Consider the following 21756-nt stretch of genomic DNA (forward strand, 5'->3'; position numbering starts at 1 on the left):
ACACACACACACACACACACACACACACACACACACACACACACACACACACACGGAGCACCTCCTAAATGAATGTGGAGCAGGTCGTTCCAATAGTGGGGGGGACCCTCGCCCCTTTGGGGTTAGACCACTCTATGTGTTATTGATTGCATTTCTGTTGCATGTTGTGCTCAATCATGTGTTCCATGCGTCTGCAGTTGTCCTCTCCCACCTGGCCCATTAGATTAGGCTAATGCATTCAACCATTGATTAGTCATTACACTCAGACTTGATCAGCCAATCGCCTACCTGGTTTGACTCTACTTGACCTGTGTACTCTGGCTCTCGTGTCACCTCGTCAGCTCTAACATGTTAAACACACACACACACACACACGCAGCTCACAGCTCTATCTGATGTGTACCATATTGGGGGGGGGGTTATAGTAGGTGCAGGTTCAGCTGGGTTCACTACCTGTATGATATTCAATACTGATCGCATTTCCACGCATTTCCTAATCACATGCATCAAAGAGCTATAGATTGTCTCATCGAGCATGGAACTGTTGAACCTGTCATTGATCTCCAGATTTTCCATGAATGAGCGTGTTGATTGGAGTGCATAAGAGCTCCTTAGAGAAGTCGCGGAGAAACTATGATATGTGAAAGGTTTTTGAGTGTTTTCATTTTCTTTTAACCCCCCCATGCCTCCATGTTCCTCATTCCGCGTGCATAAACCTGTCCCTGCGGTAACGGAATGTCAGTACATTGAGGTACTTGTGTTTTACTTCTATTTTATGCTACTTTAATTGTTTTACTTCACTAGTTTTTAGGGGTGGGGCGAAAAAATTGATACAGCATAGTATCGCAATATTTTCAGTGGCAATATTGTATCGATACACAGAAGCCGAGTATCGATCTTTTATTATATATGTGTTGGTCAGTTTGTCTGCTTGACAATCCCATTTTGCAAACGTTTTTTTGCAAAACATTTTATAAGGTTATGTACATATGTATATATTGCAGAATATTGCAATATGTTCAAAATTGCAATATATCATATCGTGGCATGAGTACTGTGATGATATAATATGGGGGGGGCGTCTGGTGATTCCCACCCCTATTACTTTTATCTGACAGCTCCAGTTAATTTGCAGTTGAAGACTTTACATACTGTACATGTGTGATCAGGAAATAATGGATTGTTATAGATGAAATTAACATGGACAGTTTAAAAAAAGTATAAAAATTGATGAAGCACAACTAAACAAAATATTGAAACAGTGAAATGCGACTGTTAACAATGAGTCCGAGTTTTTTTGTATTATGCTAGTGGAAGGTAATGTAGCCTTGAGCCTAAAGCAGAGATGAGGAGCAGGCTAGAGAGGTCTGGTAACCTCACTTTTTTCTTACTCCACTCTCCAAGATGTTTCTCCTTTTCAAATTGTCATACTGCTTAGCTCGCTGTGAAAACACAAAAGGCTTCATGCTACTTTTTTCCACATGTGCAGTAGTATTTCATTAGATCCGTAACAACTTTGATGTGCCCTAATGGGTGCACTTCCCCTTTAAAAAGCAGCTTTACCATAACCTGCTACAACATAAAATGCTGCGGACAGTACATGCATTAATAGATCAATAACAATCATCAAATAATATAATATGTAATATAACTCTGAAAATACCTTTGTACTTTTACTTGAGTAAGTTTTGAATGCAAGACTTTTACTTAGAATGGAGTATTTTTTATAATGCAGTTTTTCTATTTTTATATAAATATTCTGCTTACTTCTTCCACCACTGGTTCTCTACTCCTGTATGACCAAACCTGCATTTCCAAATGAATACACTGTAGACTAGAAGAAGAAATTGTGTATCTTTAGCTATGCCTGTCCATCCAATGTCAAGACTCTCACCTTGACAGTTGTGCTTAAGAAATAATACGCTCCCCTCTCCTACCACTCTCATCCTCCTTGTTTGCTCTTTTCTGTCTTTCCCCGCTCTCTACAGTATTGAGTCAGTCTGTGAGGAATCACTATTTTAGGGACAATCCCATTGGTTGTGTGTGTGTGTGTGTGTGTGTGTGTGTGTGCGTGCAATCTGAAGCACACAGCTGAGTGATTGGGGATAGATCCCCTCATTGGATATGAGCTGGCTACTCCGTGGCTCTGCATTAAATTTGTATTGAATAGGAAATTAATGATTGGATAATTTTATTGATGTTTCTTGGTATTGAACATATAAACAAAATGTTCTTTTGAAGCATTGTGTGAGTGTAGCACCCCGAGGGGAGGGAGTGCTCCCAGTTGTGCTTAAGAAAGAATAAGTCCATGTTGAGTCCATAGTGTATTGGAAAAGAGAGCGAATGGATCGATTGGGACTTGGTGCTTGAGACACACTTTAGTTGTATGATTTTCTTTCAGATTTCTGCCCTCCCATATCCATCTCAACGCAGCAGTGACAGATTTGATATGTATTGCCGACATTGTCATGAAGATAGATTTGAATTTATTGAACAGGTTCAAAAAGGAATTTGTTCTGCTTTTATCAGTAGACCCACATGGAGTGTAAAGGGGTTGTAATTATAGGGTGTTGTTTGACAGAAGAACTGCCTTTTTATGTTTTCAGTCATTTACTTTGTAAGTGCTGTGATGCCTTTTTGTGTATGTTAAATCAATGATGTACCGCTGCTGCTTGGGAGTCTTCCGAATAAAACGCGTGCAACTTTCTCAAAGTGGAGACGGACTGATTCTTTTACTGTGAGTCAGATGGGAACAGATCAAAGAGATGAGAGATGGCGAGACTCTGAGTGGAGGAAACTTGTTTAATTAAAATGAAGCGATGAAGTGGGGATAGAGGGATGTTCTTTGATGCGTGTTCCGGATGCACTGTATACGTTATGCAGTTATTACACGCAATTTTTGTTTAAAAGGTTCCAGCAGAGGGTGGGACAGTAGGAGGTGTTGCAGACGCAGGGAAGGAGAGAAGGAAGGAGTGAGCTTGATGAAGTTTCTGATTATCCCACCTCCTCTGGCACAAGGAAGAATTACTGAATGCCATTTGGGTCAGTGCTCTTTATGGAACTACATTTATGAAATACACCTCTCCCCCTCTTTCTTCCTCTCTTTTTGTCTTTCCCTCTCTGTATCTTTCCCTTCCACCCTCCCTCTCCTCTAATTGGAGATGCAATAAAGGTGTGTGGGGTCAGTGGTTCTTCAAGGTGAGGCCGCATGTGTGTCTCACACTAATGTTCTCCTTCAGACACACGTGCTAACCGACGGAGGAATAGTGCCATTTTCTGCCGTGCTCACAGAAATCACAGGCCTAAAGCTTCAACTTAACTCACACCGCTCGCCTATTCTAACTTTCTTTCAGTAATATATGGCTCTATCAGTCGGCAGCTCCATGCTTCCTGCCCTGCCCTCCTCACAACTCTGCTCCATGTCCTTGTGCCAGCCTGTTAAGCCAGAGGGCAGGCTGTGGGTGAAGCAGAGCCTGAGCTCTGCCAACACACCCAGCGGTTGAGGCCCTGCCAACGGGGCCGAGGCCTCGAGAGAGAGGGAAAAAAGGAGGATAGGAGGTGGGGGAGAGAATTTGGAGTGATTGGAAGTGACTGAAAACAAACTCAGAAAGAAACTCAAAAAAAAAAAGAAAAAAAAAAAGTCAGCTGAGACTTTAGGTGTTGACTTATTTGTCTTTGTTGAAGAGACTGTCTTTAAAGAAGGAAACGAGAATAACCTTTTTCTGTCATTTCTCCTCCTGATTGTGTTTTTTTTGTGTTGAAGATCCAGAGCTGTTGCAAAGCCACAAGTTTATATTGAAGTACAAACTCTTTGTCTGACGTGCGCACTAAATCCTAGTACCATATTAGGCCAGTAGGGGTCATTGTAGTTTAACTGACTGAGCAGAACGAGCCGATGTGAAGGTGGAGCGGGACAGACAGCTGTGATTCATTCATTATCAGAGGGCTTTTCTGAATGTATGGAATTACAATTCTGCATGTATTAAAATCACAACATATTTTCTAATTATTTTTTTAAAATTCTTTTTGTTGCATACATTTAATAGCTGGTTTCCTGTGCAGGAGGCCTTGAGTCATTTAGGTAGGCTTGATGCACAGTGCACCGCTCACTGAAGTAAGGATGCTAATGCAACAGAGCTTATTGGGTCTTTTGATGTAATTCCTCACGATTCCTCGTTATGCTTTAGCACAAAGAACCAAAAGTGCAAGGCGAGTAAGATCAGGTTTACACTTGTGAATAAACACCACACCACCCTCTGCTTCCCCTGCCGGTTTAGCCTAATTGTTTTAGAACTTGGGCTGATAATTTAATGTCCAGGATGAAGAAGGCTTGGCAAAGTCTTTTCCTCCAGGTATTGTTTGAGACACCATTGTTGAGGAAATAATTGCAGAGCCTGTCCTCTTTTTATAAGGCTGCCTCTTTTACCAGGGCTGTTGGAGTGCTGAGGAGAGACAAACTCTTTCTTTCTTTCTTTCTCTCTGCATGTCTAATCATATGTTTTAACTTCAAACAGTCATACAACTCCCATCTCTAGCTGTAGAGACTTCAAAAATGTGTTTAGATTGATCTAGTCCTTTTTTGTCAGTACTTAACACAATCGTATTATTGTGTTGAAACTGAAAAGGGCAACAAAAGTGATGGGGACCTTGAAGGTTTTTGAGGTGTCTCATTCTGTATTTGTTGAATCTCAACACTTTACTCATTAAAACTCTTGTTCCCCACCCTTAATTTGTGTATACAAATTAGGCATGCCACCAGTGCCATTGACCTCCAGTAGATGAATATTAGATGAAGCAGCAGCCAATATGTGAATAGCTGAGTTCAGAACGGCAACGATTTTAATGGCAGCGAGCAGCCATTAACAGTATATCTGAAAATAGACAGAGGAATTTCCATAGATCATTAATGACGGGAAATCTATCCTTCTTTCTCTTCCTCCATACTTCATATATATCTCTTTTTTCTACTTTTCTACCTTTACTATATTTTACCCATGTCAATTTTTGTACTTGTGCGCAGTATATTTTAGCTTCAGCTCACTGCTAATGTCACAGAGGCTTTCTTCAGAGACAGAGGCCTTTCAGGGCTCGCTATTAAAATGCACCAGATATTTGAATAAAGCCCACTAATGTCTGTTTAGTATATAATACACGTCCCCTCCTCCCATATTCCTTGTTATTCTAGTTTAGTGCAGTAATCAAGCAGGGCTTGCCAATAAAGTTTATTGTACGGAGCTAAGTGTCAATATCACACACACACCCAGGGCAGAGAGGTCCCTTTAATTAGAATAGGAGAGAGGTGTGTGTGTGTGTGTGTGTGTGTGTGTGTGTGTGTGTGTGTGTTACTGCATACCTTTATGTGTGTTAGTGCATGTGTTTATACGTTTGTTAGTGCATGTGTTTGTACGTGTGTTAGTGCATGTGTTTGTATGTGTGTGTTTGTACGTGTGTTAGTGCATGTGTTTGTATGTGTGTGTTTGTACATATGTTAGTGCATGTGTTTGTATGTGTGTTTGGATTTTTGTTGATTTTAACCATCAGAGACTGTAAATGCCATTCAGTATTAACCGCAGGCCTGTTCTTTGTTAAAGTGACAATGTGCGTATGCATAAAAAATGTGATGCTGGAAAATAAATATAAGTGTGACACCAACATCAAAAATTTCACTGCTTTTATGAACAAATCAATTCTAGTTTTACATGACTGTCGGGCCTAGATGTTTTGAATCTACTTTGAGTCCGAACAAACAATAATCCTCCCTATATGAAGTATTGATTAGACCTACTCTATCTCTGTGTGGCTTTATGAAAGGTACAATTATGAAGGTCTTTATGATGATATAGGAGAAAACTTTCACAACTCTTGTGTGTCAGCTCCAGATGAAAACAGGCACTTTTTTTCTTTTTTCCTTATTACAGATGAGCCACACTCAAGGTATTTGTCAACATTTTTATTTAGGCTTCTCTGTGATATTACAATGAAAAATGTGGACATTTAATTCAGTGTAATTCATTCTTTTAGATTCTGTGAGGGGAAGCCAGTTTAAATTTTTCCCTCTTGCTCTATCTTTCTTGCTCCATTCTTTCCTATTAGGCCACTTACAAACAGCCTGGTTAATATGTAGAATCATATTATTGATATGAATTCTTTGATAAAAGATAATTTGAGGCAAGGCTAAAATTGAAAACACTTCCCACGCCTAAACACACAGTCCCATGGTGGTTGAGGGGCGGGCTGGCAGCTTCAATCAAATAGTAAAACACAAAACCATTTCCCATTACAATGCAAAGAGATTAAAGACAGATTAAACGTCCTGTATGGGAGCCGGGGCTCAGTCCCATCGCCGATAGCTGTGCAGTCTGACGGGGAGAGGAAAGGGGAAGATGAGGAGATGGAGACAGAGGAGAGGAAAGGAGAGGAGAGGAGAAGAGAGGAGAGAAAAGAAAAGAAGGGACAAGAGGGGTAAATGCGCGATGAGGTGAGGGAGAGCAGATGGAGGAGTAATTTGCGTGGGATGTGGTAGATGGGGGAAACATGGCTGTGTGTCAGTGCTGAGCGATGCCTCCCGTTCTAGAAGAAATCAATTTAGGGCGGGACGGGGACACCGTGCATACAATAATTGAATATTACTGCTTACTATCTCCTTCACATGCAACTACTCTGCTCGGCACCATGAACTGTATGGAGAAGTGAATCAGGCGTTGGAGCGGGAGATAGGGGTTAGGGCGAAAATATTGAAGAGGCTCAAGTACTGTGCAGATAATAAGTTGATACTCCCAAGTAATCTATTCCAGTTAGTTGATGAGATTGAGAAAAAGAACAGTATTAGAGTGTGTGTGTGTGTGTGTGTGTGTGTCTGTCTATCCATCAGATTCTCTGCCTGCCTCGTCTCTCTTCCTGTCCATCATTCTGTGTGTCTATCCTGTCTTGTCTGTGAATCTGGACTCTGACTTATCAGATCCGTCAATTCTGTCTGGGCCACATGGCATGATCAATAATCACAACTGTTAATCAATGAGCTTTTACATAAGCATTGACCCTGCTTACAAGGTTAGCCTTGTTTATTGGTTTACATTAGTCTAAGTAACACAATCAACTGGTCATAAGAGCAGATGTGTCTTCAAAGGATCAAAAGAGAAGTTGTTTTAGCTGTGTTGCATGTTTCTTATCTCGCAATCTGCATGCAAGGTTGTTATTTGAAAAAGTATACTTTAGTTTACTCTCATGTGGGCTCTCATCTTCTCATTGAGAAAAGTATGTATACAACACTACTCTGCTTGGGAGTGTTATGTGAAATTTCATGTTGTGGTTGGCATCAATTGCATTTCTTCATTAAAAGTGCACTGTGTTTAATATAGTGATCTTGTAAAAAGCCCTGCTGAAAGTCTGTTCGGCACTGTATGTGTCTGCACAGAATGCTCTTGCATTGCATTTTTCACTTGTTGAACTTCTTTGAGCATTCTGCCTTAAAGGTCCCGTGACATTGTGCTCTTTGGATGCTTTTATATAGATCTTAGTGGTTCCCTAATACCATATTTGAACTCTCTTTCCCAAAAATCAGCCTCAGGGGTAGAATTACAGCCACTAGAGCCAGTCACACAATGAGCTTTCCTTAGTATGTGCTATTTCTGAGTCTGTAGCTTTTAAGGAGGAGAGATGGGGGGTGCAAAGTGGAGGCAAGGGGCGTGGCCTTGACTAACTGCTTCTTTGCTTGTTTGAAAGCCATGATGTCTCTCTCTCATGGGTGAGCCGAATTCTCTGGTCGGGCAAAGCAGAGAAAGGGGAGGTAACCTTGCTCCTTATGACCTCATAAGGAGATTCCAGATTGGCCCATCTGAGCTTTCATTTTCTCATAAGTACAGCAGGATACTCAGGGCTCGGTTTACACCTATTGCAATTTCTAGCCACTAGGGGGCCATAGGCAGGCTAGGGGAACGCATATTAAATTTAAAAAGAACCCTCATAAAGGGAAATTTTCACCCCATGGAATCTTTAAAAAAAGAAAATCAACAACAACAACATGGCTATCCACCTGTGATTAATGACAAAAATGTTTTCTATTACTGTATCTAATAATTAGTCTTGAATTGATCAAATCAATAGTAATTCAGTCTTTAATTTGGGCCTTATTTCCACATGGTTCTACCGTACAAATGCTCATTAATTCTTTAAAATGATATCAGACTGCTCTGTTATACTATAATTTAATCATCTCTGAACATAATCATCCATATATCATAACGGAAGATCAGGAAACATTTAATTAGGATAATTACTCATTAATCCACCATAGGAGCTTTTATAGAAGGTGCCTCGCAGATTGTTTGCACAGTTTGTGTGCGGATGAGTGTGTGCACGTGCATTTTGTCTAGTGTGTCCATATGCATGTGGCATGGTCGCAGTAATATTCGTCACTGTCTGATTTACTGTAGTAAGGTTGCCTTAGGATGCTGCAATCCACTGCATTTGTCTCCATTTCTTAATGGTATTTCAACAGCTTCTACACCATCGGCCATTTCTCATTTTAATGACTGGAAAAATAACTCTGTGTGTGTGTGTGTGTGTGTGTGTGTTTGTTTTTAGGGACATGTATGTTTTTTTTCTTATTTCAGCAGGGTACAAAGATAGAGCTCAGCTACCTGGGCTGATGTTTGTAAAGACAAAACAACATCAACAATATTTCTTTGGTTGAGTGGGAGTTGTGATTGATGTGGTAGCGACTGGTGGCTGGTACTGTTACACTGGTGACGTGATTGAAATTGGGTTTCTCTTCTACCCCCTCTCCCGTGCATTTGTACCCTTCCCTATTAAACACACACACACACACACACACACACACACACACATACACACACACACACATACACACACACACACACACACACACACACACACACACTCTCTCTCTCGAACATAGAGATGGTTCCTACAAGATCTGACAATTACAAGAGGGGCTTTTAATCAATCTGGAATGCAGCTTGGAGGGGCGACTGATGGCAGGGGAGGAGGAAAAGGAGTGATTACTCCCTCTCAATCTTTCTCTATCTTCCTCCTTCTGTCTCTCTCTCTTCCTTACTTTTGCTTTTTTACGTGGTTAGTCCCCTGTGATTTCAGCCACAGACTATTTAAACAACCCCTCTTTGCACTTCCCACTCTTTCTTCTCCTGGTTTTTTTCCCTCCCACCTAGCGCGTCATGTTTGACTATTAGCTGACATGCACACAGGGAGCATTGCTCATCTCCCCAATTTCTCCTCCTCTCGCCTCGCTCCCTCCCCTCTCTTCTCCTCCTCCTCCTCACTTTTTTCTCTTGCTCCATGTATTAGTAGACATGCTCTCAGGGAGTCTGATGAATATTTTAGCAGCCGCAGGGAGGGGCTCCGATCCTCCTCCTTGGCTTCCAGCACAACTAATGGACCAGAGTCAGTGTATTCCTTCGCACAACTTTACATTGTGCTCTGGGTTTCTGCATTGCACTTGAGCACAAACTGTGACATTAGACTGTACTTGTCTGGTTTGTCCAGGTTGTAATAGACTAGGCTGGCAGCAATGGGCCAGGCTAGGAAGACTGGGCTCAATTGGACTGGAGCTGGACTCTGTTGTACAAGTTGCAGAGCAAGATCACCAAAACATTTTCCCAACCTTTTTTAACTTGACTCATTGTAGAGAGAGGGTGGCGTTAAAGCTCATCACAAAAATCTTTTTTTTTATCAATTATTTCCCTCTTCTACCTTTCTAAAGGTTTGCTGTTTTATGAAGGGAAATTATAGTTAGACTTTGATTGTGGCTTTCTGTATGAGGTGATTTAGTCAGTTTATGAATAAGTACCAAGTTCTGGACAGCACACCTTGTGTCCCCCAACAAATCAGACACTTTCTCTATTTCACATAAAACCATGGCAATAAAAAAGGAAAAGGTACAAAAGTACAAAAGCAAACAAAAACATAAAGTGCCAGTTCATATAAAATATACCAGTATGTATCCATATAATCCAGTCCAAAAACTGAAAAGAATGTCCACAGGTTTTGAAGATTCAGCTTTCTGTGGTGGGAAGAAGTGAGGTCAAAGAAAGCCCTGCATCAAGGGCAGGGTCCCGGCAAGCAAGTTACATGTACGTCATGAGAATAGGAAAATAATTCATATCATACAGTACGACACTAATACCATCTAATACCATTTAACCTCATTCTTAGAATGTTCTCTCTTAATTTCTGTGAAAGGCTGTTGTTTCTTCTTTTTAATCTGTTGCTGTTTTCTAGGCATCATTTTTATTGTGTTTAATAGTTGTTTCCAAAAAGGAAAATATTTTCTGCTTTTGATTCAACATCATTACTTTTGTTTGGGCAACAACAAAACCTATGACGACATGACCTTGGACTCTTTCTGACATTTTCTAGGTTAGACTATTTAATCAAGAAAATAATATGCAGATTAATAGTTAATTACCGTCAGTTGCAGCCCTTACCCTCAGTCTGTTTTAACTGCTTTAATAGATCCATTTTAACTAGTGTGAGTTTAATAAACACAGCCTGCTGTCTTTCTAACACATCTCTTACCACAGCAACATACACCTGCACTCTTCTCACTGAACTATCTGCCCTGTCCAGCTGACGGAAGAAAACATTAGCCACATGACTGGCAAAAAATAACATTGGCATTTAAATACAAACTTCCTCCCAGAGTGTGACTGCGCTGGGCTGTATGTCTCCTCATTTGTCTCCAGTATGTTCTCGACTATAAGTGAGTTTTTGAAAAGCACATTTCTGCCACTGAATATTCAGTAAAACCAACTCAACACAGTCATACACTACAGTATCTCCTCCCCCCCATTATCCTTTCACTTGTCTTTCTCCTTGCTTCACGTCCCTTTCTTCCCTTCACACCTTCCGTGTCTTGTCTCTCTGTGTGGTACAGTAGGCACTGTGTGTGTGGGTGCCTTTACCGCGTGTGTGTGCGCGCACGTATGCATGCACGCACGCACGCTAATCTTTAGATGAGGGGCTGGTGGTTAAATCATGATGCATAGTCCAGGGCTGCTCTGGCCACTGTCATTAATCAGTACAGGGGCGGGGGACGTATCTGCTTTTTATCCATCTCTTAAATCAGTCACTGCAGCTATCGGCAGCCCTCCCTTCTCTCTGCCCCCCTTCTCCCCTACATCTCCTCCCTCTCCCCCCAGCTCCCTCTCCCCCCATGGGCTGCTGATTGAAGTGGCATTGTTTGGGAGACAAGCGGCGCTCAATCAATAGGCAGTCTCACTAAATTACCGTTTGCATGAAAAATGAAGGGCCGCCAAACCTGACTCCATTCAGTTGGGGATGTGCTGTGTGTGTTGTGTGCAGATTGGTGCGAGAGATAGAAATGTGTGCATGGGACGCACTGTAAGGAAGAGAACAGAGAGTGTGTGTGTGTGTGTGTGTGTGTGTGTGTGTGTGTGTGTGTGTGTGTGTGTGTGTGTGTGTGTGTGTGTGTGTGTGTATGTATGTGTGTGTGTATGTGTATGTGTTTGTCAGGGGACAGAGAAGACAAAGTGGGAAGGTAATGAGAGCAGGGTGTGCGTCTTTCTCTGCTACAGTGTAAAATCTTTGGAAGACCACCTACAGCTGCGTAGGGATGCAGGAGAAAAAGGAGCTCAGGGTTTCCTGGTCATGTATTGATCAGAGCTTGTTAAGGACTACTGCCGTGGGCCAACACTGTGACTCTCACCCTTCACCATCACCCTTCAACTTTACCTCTCACCCTGACCCCTGACTGACCTGCTCTGTCTACTTTTTTATCTTCAACCTCCTCTCTGCTTTGCTCAGAGGAATCCAGGACGGATGGATTTATTTTATGTGGTAGTGTGAACACAATCTGCTGTCGAAAAAATTAACTCTCCTGGCGTGCAGTGTGTGTGTTTGTGTGTACATTTGGATGGCCAAGGTAGTCTGAAGTGAGGTCTCAGCCTCTCTGCCTGTTTGTGCTCCGCCCTGACCTCCGGCTATTAATCATCTCTAGATCTGTGTTTACCCTCAGTTCAGCTCTCCAGCACACAGGCACCTAGAGGGGCAATTAGAGAGGAACCGCCGCCCCAGAGCAGAGGATTGCCCCCCTCCTCTAGCCACACGCAGACACACATACACAAACACACACATACACAGCGCGAGCCTCTGAGAAGTAGCACCTAGACTCAGCCAGAGAGCCAGCTATAATGTTTTTATTTACTTTAAAAGCATCCTGCTGTTAATACAAGTGGCATATCACAGTGCTGCCATCAGATTTGTATGGGAGAGAGTTTGCGCATCTCTTTGTTCAAGTGTGCTATGTGTGTGTGCGTGTGCATACATATGTGCGTATGTGTCTCCCACCCCCACAGGGCATACCAAACATGCATTAGTATAAGTTGCGCAGGCTGAGTCTCATCCAGTGTACATATGGTAATGGATGGTGTGTGTGGAACATGTCAGCCACCTCATCATGTAAACGCCTTCGTCTACAGGAGGGAGCATAGAGGGCTGGCAGGTAGGCATTAGGCAATATAATGGCCTCTATTTTTACACTGTGGAACACAGTTGAAGAGGCGACGCTTATGAAGCTTTCAAAAAAGCAGACACGCGGGTGGGTGCGGTGTTATAAGTGGGTGAGAGAATAAAACTGCTTTTCAAATGGCCTGACTGTTGGACCCGTTTGTCTGTGCCAGAGTGTCTCAGAACAAGTGCACACATGGGTGTTTTTGTTTATGCATGTGCACATATTTGTTCAGTATATTTGTTTTATTTATTTATTAACAAAGCCAGTAATGAGCAGTCCAGTGGTGATGTGAGATCCATGTTGTTTTTATGGCTCAGAATTATCCGTGGTGTGGAGAGACAGAGGCTTTTTAATGACCCGCTCTGATCTCTCACCATCTGGATGTTAGTGCTTCTGACTGAAATATTGCCTCTTCTACTTTAGAGCAAAACCAGCCTCTGTGATCTTAAGCGGACCAAGTATTGATAAGAATGATTCATGAGATTCCCAGTGTCTCAATACGTCATCCTTTAGTTATTTCTTTAAATGCTAACTGAACTTTTCCACTGACTTTTGAAATTAGTTTTAGTGCCTACCTACATTCACACACTCACATCCCTTCACCCATATCTGCAGTTGGAGGTAGTGTGCCAGGGTCTGGTGCTGAGTGGTTGCAGGCCTGCCCTGGGCCCAGGGAAGTAGTTAATCTCTGTGTGTATGACATGTGTGAGCTCAGGGTATTGTACTGTATGTTTCCCTCTCACTCAGCTGTACTTAATGTAGCCCATAAAGGCTACACAACAATAAGCTACGCCTGGCACTCAGGCCACCATTCGGCACTACACTAGCCCGCTGAGCAGGATAAATGACTCCTATAAACCTGTCACACACATACATACACACACACTTGAGCGTGTACAGACTATAGAAAGCCATCTCCCTGGCTGTGGAGGATCTGCTGCGGTTCTCGGTGCGGTTGTGTGAAGTTTGTTTCACTCTGTGCGGTGTACAGTATTAACCAGAGCGAGTGCTTGTTAAAAGCTGAGGTAAGAAATATGGACGGAAAAGGCTTCTTGCTATCTGGTATCCCCACCCTCAAAGATATTAATGGAGGCATAGCATTCATGTGATGGTTCCATTATGCATTTGGGCCTCAGTCCCAATTGATGCCATCCCTTTCTATTCCTTCACCTCGGCCCAGTGTTTAATCAGTGGCTGAAGACAGATCCAACTTCCCTAATGTCCTGGCCCTCCCTCTGCATCTCACCCAAGAAGACTGATCTACATCAAGAGGGGATAAAATAGCCCTTCCATGTGATGGCTAGCCACAGTGTTCATGAATGAATGCCATTTAAAATCCATAAAACTGTTATTCTGCATAATACCTTATGAATATATGTGTGTATGAGAAGTAGTTAAGTGTCGGTGGGTGTTGTGTGGCCAGCGATAGATGGCCCTGGCATATGTTTTGCTGTGTGCGCTGTGTTTGTGTGTGTGTGTGTGTGTATGTTGGCATCTCACACTGTGTCCGATATCACACACCACTATTATGAGACTCTGAGATTGAGAGGATTTTATCTATCATTTTTACAAAAACACCCACTAACCGTCCTGACTGAGTACATCGTAGTGGGAGCAGTGAAAGAGCTATTAGTCTATTTATGGATCCAGCATGGTGATTATCAGTCACAGACTGACTGTGGCACAGACAGCATCATCTGGCCCCTCATGTTGCTTTTTAATGATTTTCCTGTTAAAGATGTCAGTGTCATGTTGCTCTTGTTATTTTCACAGTTGTCCTGGCAACCATCAATGAAAATGGTTGCATACACGCAACTTGATTTTGATAAAAATGTAAATGTGATGTAAATCCTAATATTTATTCGTTCACTTAAAAAGAAGAAAATGAAAAAGCCTAAACACATTATCTCTGTATTTTTTATGTCTTGCCTATTTTGGCACCAGCCGGGGTATTCATAAATAAACCACATAGATAATAGTCGTCGACGAGAAATCCATTTTCATTCTTGATATTTATTCAAGCAGTTCTCTCCCATGTTTATACAATCCAGAGTATTAAAAGATTGATTCAATTTTATGTTTTGGAATAAAATGCAAACATAAACAGATGCTTGGGTCTTTCTTCCCCTCCTCCCCTTCAAGCTGGGAAGGTATTGTGGTTTATGTAAACCGTAGAGCTCTGAGCTCTATTTTGGGCCTGGAGCTTCCCAGAAAGACAGAAAGAGAAGGCAGAGATGGTGAAGGTAGACCGCTGTGCTATACAGCAGAAACACTGTGTGGGTGAGAGCAGAAGGCTTAAAGACGTTGTCTGTCTGAGGCTTGGTACAGCTGCTATAATATGACCTGATTTTAGTTACGATAATGGGTTTGTGTACCAACCATTTCCAGTTTCTGAATTGTTGTGAGAATATTTTGATTTGTTATTATATGTTATCATTGTCTCACTATCTAATCATGTGAATCTAAAAAACCTGTGTTAAGCCTTGAGTTCAGGTGTGAAACGTTTTATTGTTAGTATCTGTTTTCAGAAAAAAAACATCAAGCATTTTAATAAATCATCTGCGCTAAGATAAAGAAATGATATGATACTGTGCAAGTTTTTTTTTAAATTGTACAAAGAATGTGATTTTTTTTCTATGAAAACGAGTTATTCTCTTCTTGTTGGTTTTAGATATTTTAATATAAGCTATGTCAGCAATATATAATTCTAATGTTAAAATGACACAAGGCAGACAGACTCAAATCCAATATTCTCAAACTTTGCAAATGAAGACATGAACATTAAACTGATTTTGTTTAATACAAATTTGTGAACAAATGCACACGATCAGGTGTGATGTGGTTACAAATAATTCATAGTGCAAGATGGGCCCATAGTGTTTTTAGATGTGGTTTGTCCTATCAGTGTGAAATCCAAGATTTTTGACTTTCAAATGTTACAGGACCTCACTAATTGGAGTTTTCGCAATATCCACTACTTTGGCTATTATTTTTTGTGTTAACAAGACATTTATGCATAGGGTATCTATTCATTTAAGAAAAACACAAATGTCCGTATCATCGTCATGGCCTCTGCTCTGTTTATGATGGACATCTATTGGTTCTGTCTCAAGAGCCTCAGGTCACCCGTCTCATTTGCCCAATCAGAGTTTTCATGTTGGGTTGTGGCTGCTACAAAATGCCACTAATATCTGTTTGTAGCTTGCTGCGATGCCCATTGTTTTTGCTGTTGTAATTGGTTCTAGTTTATAGGTGCTTGCTGAGATACACTGGGGACAAGGTTTAACTTCATCTTTCATCCCTATCTAATGAATCTCATAAACACATAGACTAGTCTGTGTCTAGCACAGGTGGAAAAAAGGGTTACGTTGTCTGTTGTTGTTTTCTCAGGTATACTACTGTAGCTTTCTTAAAGAAAGTTTTGTTTTGTTTTTATATTTAGTTTTTGATTTGACCATGGTCCTTTCTTGTTGTTTGCCTCTGTGTCTTTTGATTATTGCCTTGTTTAATAATTTCATAAGTTCATACATACTGTATGTGTTTGGTGTTGTTCAGCCACCTTTCAGAGTGCTGATTTTCAATCAGCATTTTTACTTACCTTTTAGAGGTTTGAAACACGTTATATCGCCATATCAAGTTCCATAGTGTGAACACAGAGACACACTTATAACTGAACACTAATGAAAGGCATACTCTCTGTGTCCTGTATGGTTGTGTGTATGAGACAAACATGAGGGCGTCCTTACTGAGTGCTGGGGGAGGGGAGCTACAGCACTTGGGATGGGTTGATTTTACATGGGTGCAGATATTCAGGGGGAGTGGCAGCCAGACAAGGGGGAAGTCAAAGCATCCTTCATGTAATTTAAATGCAATTATGCATTCCCCCACCCTGTTCCTGTATGGCTCATGGTACTGGGGTGAATATCAGGGGCGTATCTTCATCTAGTTCTGCCCAGGGAACTAGTGCTCCTGTCTGGGCCAGCCTGGCTCTCCCTTCGACTCCAGTCACTTGCTCCTCTTATTATGGGACATTATTCCACTGGCAGAGCAGAGAGGAAGAGAGGAGGGAAACTTTAATAGCACACCTGAATGGAGGGTGTCATATAATCAATGCATACAGGCCTGCATTACAGGCTGTCACTGAGACTCCATCACACACCAGTAGAGAGGAGGAGGGAGAATGGGATATTAACTCTTGTGAAAGGAGGGATGGTATCAGCGGCCTGAAATTAAATGGCTCGCTCTAACGGAGATGAGGCCAGAAATGAGGCACCCGTCTGAGCTGGAGATCGGCGTACGTGTTTTGCACAATATTTGCCTCTCTGCTCCGGATCTTTGCCCTCTGATTTGCTCTTTGTCTCACTTTCTCTTGCTGTTACCCATCATTTGTTTTCCGCATGCTGTCATTTAAGCATTGATATAATCAGAGAAATCATTTCCCACTGTTTCCACGCATCTGACATCTTGTTAAAACTTTCTCAAACAGAACTTCTCTTGAGAAGTTTTCTGTGTTTATGCCTGTGTGGTGTGCATTCAACTGCTGTCGTCAGCAGACTGTAATCCCTCTGAGCCTTCCCTGTGTGTGTGTGTGTGTGTGTGTGTGTGTGTGTGTGTGTGTGTGTGTGTGTGTGTGTGTGTGTGTGTGTGTGTGTGTGTGTGTGTGTGTGTGTGTGTGTGTGTGTGTGTGTGTGTGTGTGTGTGTGTGTGTGTGTGTGTGTGTGTGTGTGTGTATGTTTGTGTTAGTTCATTTTTTTCCCCAGTTTGGAAAATGCCGGACTGCATGTTTATGTGTATCTGTGTGTGTGTGTGTGTGTGTGTGTGTATGAGAGATGTTCAGCGGAATGCCCTTTGATACAGAGAGAGTTTTAGAAATGCAATTTCCTCCTTTTCTGTGTATGGGTGTATTCATGTTGGGTTTATTAGAATATGAAAGTGTTGCGCCGCAGTGCCAGGGTTAGCCTCTCCCTCTGTTCGCTCTCGCTCCCTCGCTCTCCCTTTTGCTCGTTCTTTGGCCTCCGCGGTCTCTCTGACTGACTCATGCATTAGAGATGAGGGGCTGGAGAGAAGAGGGAGACCAACGCCAGGGGAGACCAACAGCTTACACCAGGAAACTTGCCATTATAAACAGGATCAACACGCCTCGCATATCATACACTTTCATGTGTGTGTGTGTGTGTGTGTGTGTGTGTGTGTGTGTGAGAAAGAGAGTGGGTGGATGGGAGGGGATAGTTAGGAATAGACGAGTGCGTGTTTTTAAGTTTTTATGTGCTCTTTTTAAAAATATTGTCTTATATCATACTTCTGCGTTTGAACCTGGATAAAGCTTTGGTGTGTAACTTTTTGATATTATTCAACGTCATCATTACATTCAAACCATTGCAAAATGAGTTGCTACAATGCTAATTAGGCTCCACACAACTCTCTCTGTATTTCTCATTTTGGCTATGTTCAGAGGATTGTGGTGTCCAGTGACTTTCCCACTCAGAAACTAGAGTGAAGAAAATGACCTCTTCTGAAGAGTCCGTCATGTATTTGTAATCTTCCATGTCCTCCTTGGCTACAATTAGAGAGGGGTGGATCTGGCGTCTGAGCACGGTCACGGAAGGCTTTATCATGTGGACACGCCAACCGTTTTGTTGTCATTACTTAGAATTCCTCATGGGGGCGGCAGAAACTACGCACTATAGCCTTAAGAGCGCAGTTGTTCCTCTTAGTACAACACCTTGGCGCTCAAAGAATGACACAGTGAACACAAACCACATGCGGTCGTTGTCATCATAACTGTCATTATGATCAGTAACACCTTGCAGTGCAAATAATATTGCAGAATGACAGAATGAAGGGGAAGGAGAGTTGTTGTCATGTACAGAGAAGAGATTATTTTTCTGTTTTAATAATCCTTGTTGATGACCATTCATCCTCGTCAAATTGTGCTTCCAAGTCTCATGTATGTTTGGCCTTGTGTATGTACGCTAATACGAATGAGAGTTCTTTTTCTGGCTTATTCCCCATTGCCTTTCTCTCTCTTGCTCACTTACTTTCTGTAACTTTTGTGTGTCCTCCCTGTTCATTGAGCTGTTCAATAATGCCAGGGGAAGAGTTGAGTCTCTGTTCTTGGTAGGTGCTCCAGACAGAGGGGCGGCTTGTTTGGGGTCTTACCCTGGAGAGGAGAGGGGGAGCGTAGGCACAATAAGACAGGATCACCCCTGGGGCCCGGGTCTCTGTTCTCAGGCTGGGAACAGGTCAGCTCTGGGGTGACCCGCACGGTGGCACACACTGGATCTGTAAGAGCCAAAACCACATCTTCCCTGTTGTCATAAGTCTTTCAAGTTTGTGATGTGGATGTCGGTTGACTGTGACTGTATACCCAGGCCTTTTGTTTTTACAGGAGCTTACTATGTTATTACATGAACAAATAAGAGGAATTGTTCCAAACTGATCTGCAGGATTCAAATCAAGACCAATAAATACATATTTTGAATTACCAGTAATTGCAATATAAAGCATGGTCCAATTTTGGTTCTTTGTAAGCCGTCTATCTCCAGATACACTTATGTAGCTATCAGTGTATGATATAATCAGATTGGCTAAAAATGTATTGTTTTGCTATAGTACTTAACTTTTTTTTTTAGCAACATTTCTCAAGTGAATTACCCAAAAGTGCATTTTAGCTTCTGAAATTTGTGTGTGGTATGTAGTTTCAAATCAGAAGTTACACACTGAACTCAGCTACAGCCAGATACATATAAAGCAGTGTAGACTCCAGCAGGTTAGACTCCGTATCAGCAGATTCTCATTATTAAATAACTGTATTTTACATTTTCTGCCACTGTTTTCCTTGAATATGTGTTTGACTACAAATCTATAGCACAAAAAAAGTCTATCCCTTTTTTTCTGCTTTGCATTCATTTGAGACTGTATTGTGTTAAGGGTGGGGATCTTTATTGTATTCCTCTTCTGTAATGTTGTCTAAATTTCATTTGTCCAAAATTACTTCCACCTTTAGATTTACTTTTTTGAATTTCTTTCCTTTTCTAATCGCTGTCCTTCTGCAGTCAGTATGGGGTGGTCCCTCCACCGGACCACACCCCACTGGCCAGGGGCTAATGTTCACAAGGCTCCCATCCAGACGGGGGGCAACCCTCTAGCCTCTGACCCCAGCCTCCCCCTCCCTCACTTGGGTCAGCCTGCAGAGGACAGGGCCTGGGAGAAGATTAATGGAACTCACTGCTGGAGCAGGTGTGTGTGTGTGTGTGTGTGTGTGTGTGTGTGTGTGTGTGTGTGTGTGTGTGTGTGTGTGTGTGTGTGTGTGTGTGTGTGTGTGTGTGTGTGTGTGTGTGTGTGTGCGCATGCATGAGAGGGCAAGAGAGAGGAAATGCACACAGGCCAGTGTGTATGACAGAGAGAACGTGGACTGCAAATGTTATTTGGTCATGGACAATAATGAGACAAATCTAAATGAAAATGGCTTAAATGTCATTTGGGGGGTTTTCTCTTAAAAGTGTTGCATTGAGAAGTGATTTTGTCAATTGCTATTAGGATTGAAGTTCATGTAATTTCTTCTTCAGGTAACAAGTATAACCCTTACAGTGTTTAGCAGGTGATTATGCAGCCCCAGTTGCACAAACCCTCTCTCTCTCTCTCTCTCTCTCTCTCTCTCTCTGTCTCTCTCTCTCTCTCTCTCTTGCTCGCTCTCTTTCTCTCTCTCTCTCTCTCCCTCCTCCTGTGTGTGAAGAGTGCTGTTTCAGCAAGGTCTTCTGTTCATTCTCAAGGTGTCCTCCGCGCCGGCTCTTTTCTGAAGGCCCTTTTAATGGATTGGCCTGATATACCTTCCAAATGGAGCACTTTGAGCGTTAATTCGCTTTCTGATAAAGATCCCCCCTTTTTACCTTCCCTTTCTATAAGTCTTCTCCCCGATATGAAGTACACAAGGACGGGTAGATGAGCACAAAATCCTCTCTCTGTGTCAGGCTGGGTGGGAAAATGGACTGGGGTGAAAAAGAATCAATTGGATCGCCATTCATGTGGTAGTGGGGTGGAATGAGGAAAGTGTATTGTGGAGAATGGCTGGAGGTTGTCTCTCTACCCCCCCCCCCCCCCCCCCCCCCCCCTCCCTGCCTCTATAGACTGGTCCAGTGTCTGGGGGGGAAATTGGAGCCTTTCTGTCGGCTTTGTGGCGACAGCAAGGGTTATCGCTGGGATCTGGCCATTGGCAGGTATAGCTGTCAAAGCTGTCACTACCTCTGAACTCAGGAGCATGCCTGCACACATACACATACTCTTTGTGCACAGACAGTATGTGCATGTGTGCAGACACAGAGAGGAACACATATACACACACACACACACACAAACACACACACACACACACACACACTCAGGCAGTAGCATGCTTAGCCCCCACCAATACACACGCACAAACAAACAGTGACATGCACACACAGACATGCAAACAGCATCTAAATTATGGAAGTATGCTATATAAGATAAGCAGTAAATTTTTGGACAACCTATTACCGCTCCAAAGCTCATTCAATCTGTTAACCCTCAGCGTGCTGGAGTCCCAAAGGCTGTTCCCGAAGGAGCACAATGGAGGTGGTTTGACCTGTTTGCCCACTCAAGTGTGACATTATTGTGCCACATTTGCACCCAGACTTGAAAACTTCTTTTGCTTAAACTACAAATTAAACATCATGTCTCTACACAAGTGCTTACATGGTCAGATTCTTATGAATAACTTCCCACCCGCCTTCATTACCCGTCTCTACAGGAAAGTACTCTGTGTCTACTGGCCCTCTGATGCAATGTGGTGAGCAAGAAGCCTCTGACTCTTCAAACAGTTTCTCTTGCGCTCAATTATTTATTTATTTTTGTCTGTCATTGACTGAGTGGGAGCAGCGCTCTGAGCAGTTTGTGTTTCTTTGTTCATCAATGGAAATACAGGGTTGGAGGAAATCCCCTTTTCTTGTCGTCTTGGTTGGTAGTTTATTTGTTTGATCAGTTCGCTATCTTGTGTTTTCAGCTTCTGTTTGTGTGTGTGTGTGTGTGTGTGTGTGTGTGTGTGAGAGAGAGACACAGAGAGAGAGAGAGAGCAAGCGTTGAGAGAAGCGCTCCCACCCAGAAAGAAACAGATAGAAAAAACTCATGTTTACAGTGTTGTCCCAGTGGATGAGGGCCCCCAGTGGGTCAGCCCAATTATTAGCGGAGAAATTCAAGCAGCCCAAAACATATGCACATCTTAGCTCTGG

General features: G+C 42.4%; 1 protein-coding gene across 2 annotated transcripts in view; it reads left to right on the plus strand.

Annotated features, from left to right (window-relative positions):
* wwox (WW domain containing oxidoreductase) overlaps positions 1 to 21756 on the plus strand; it is a 132326-nt gene that overhangs the window by 55670 nt on the left and 54900 nt on the right. The window contains exon 9 of one of the 2 annotated variants that reach the window (XM_034879944.1): positions 4413 to 4550. The exons of the other annotated variant lie outside the window; for it this stretch is intronic. Within the exon in view, the coding sequence (XP_034735835.1) occupies positions 4413 to 4535 (123 nt within the window). The 3' untranslated portion in view covers positions 4536 to 4550. Of the gene's footprint in view, positions 1 to 4412; positions 4551 to 21756 lie in introns of those variants that run through there. 2 annotated transcript variants of the gene reach the window in all.

This window comes from Etheostoma cragini, chromosome 8 (genome assembly GCF_013103735.1).
Source record: "Etheostoma cragini isolate CJK2018 chromosome 8, CSU_Ecrag_1.0, whole genome shotgun sequence".
NCBI lineage: Eukaryota > Metazoa > Chordata > Actinopteri > Perciformes > Percidae > Etheostoma > Etheostoma cragini.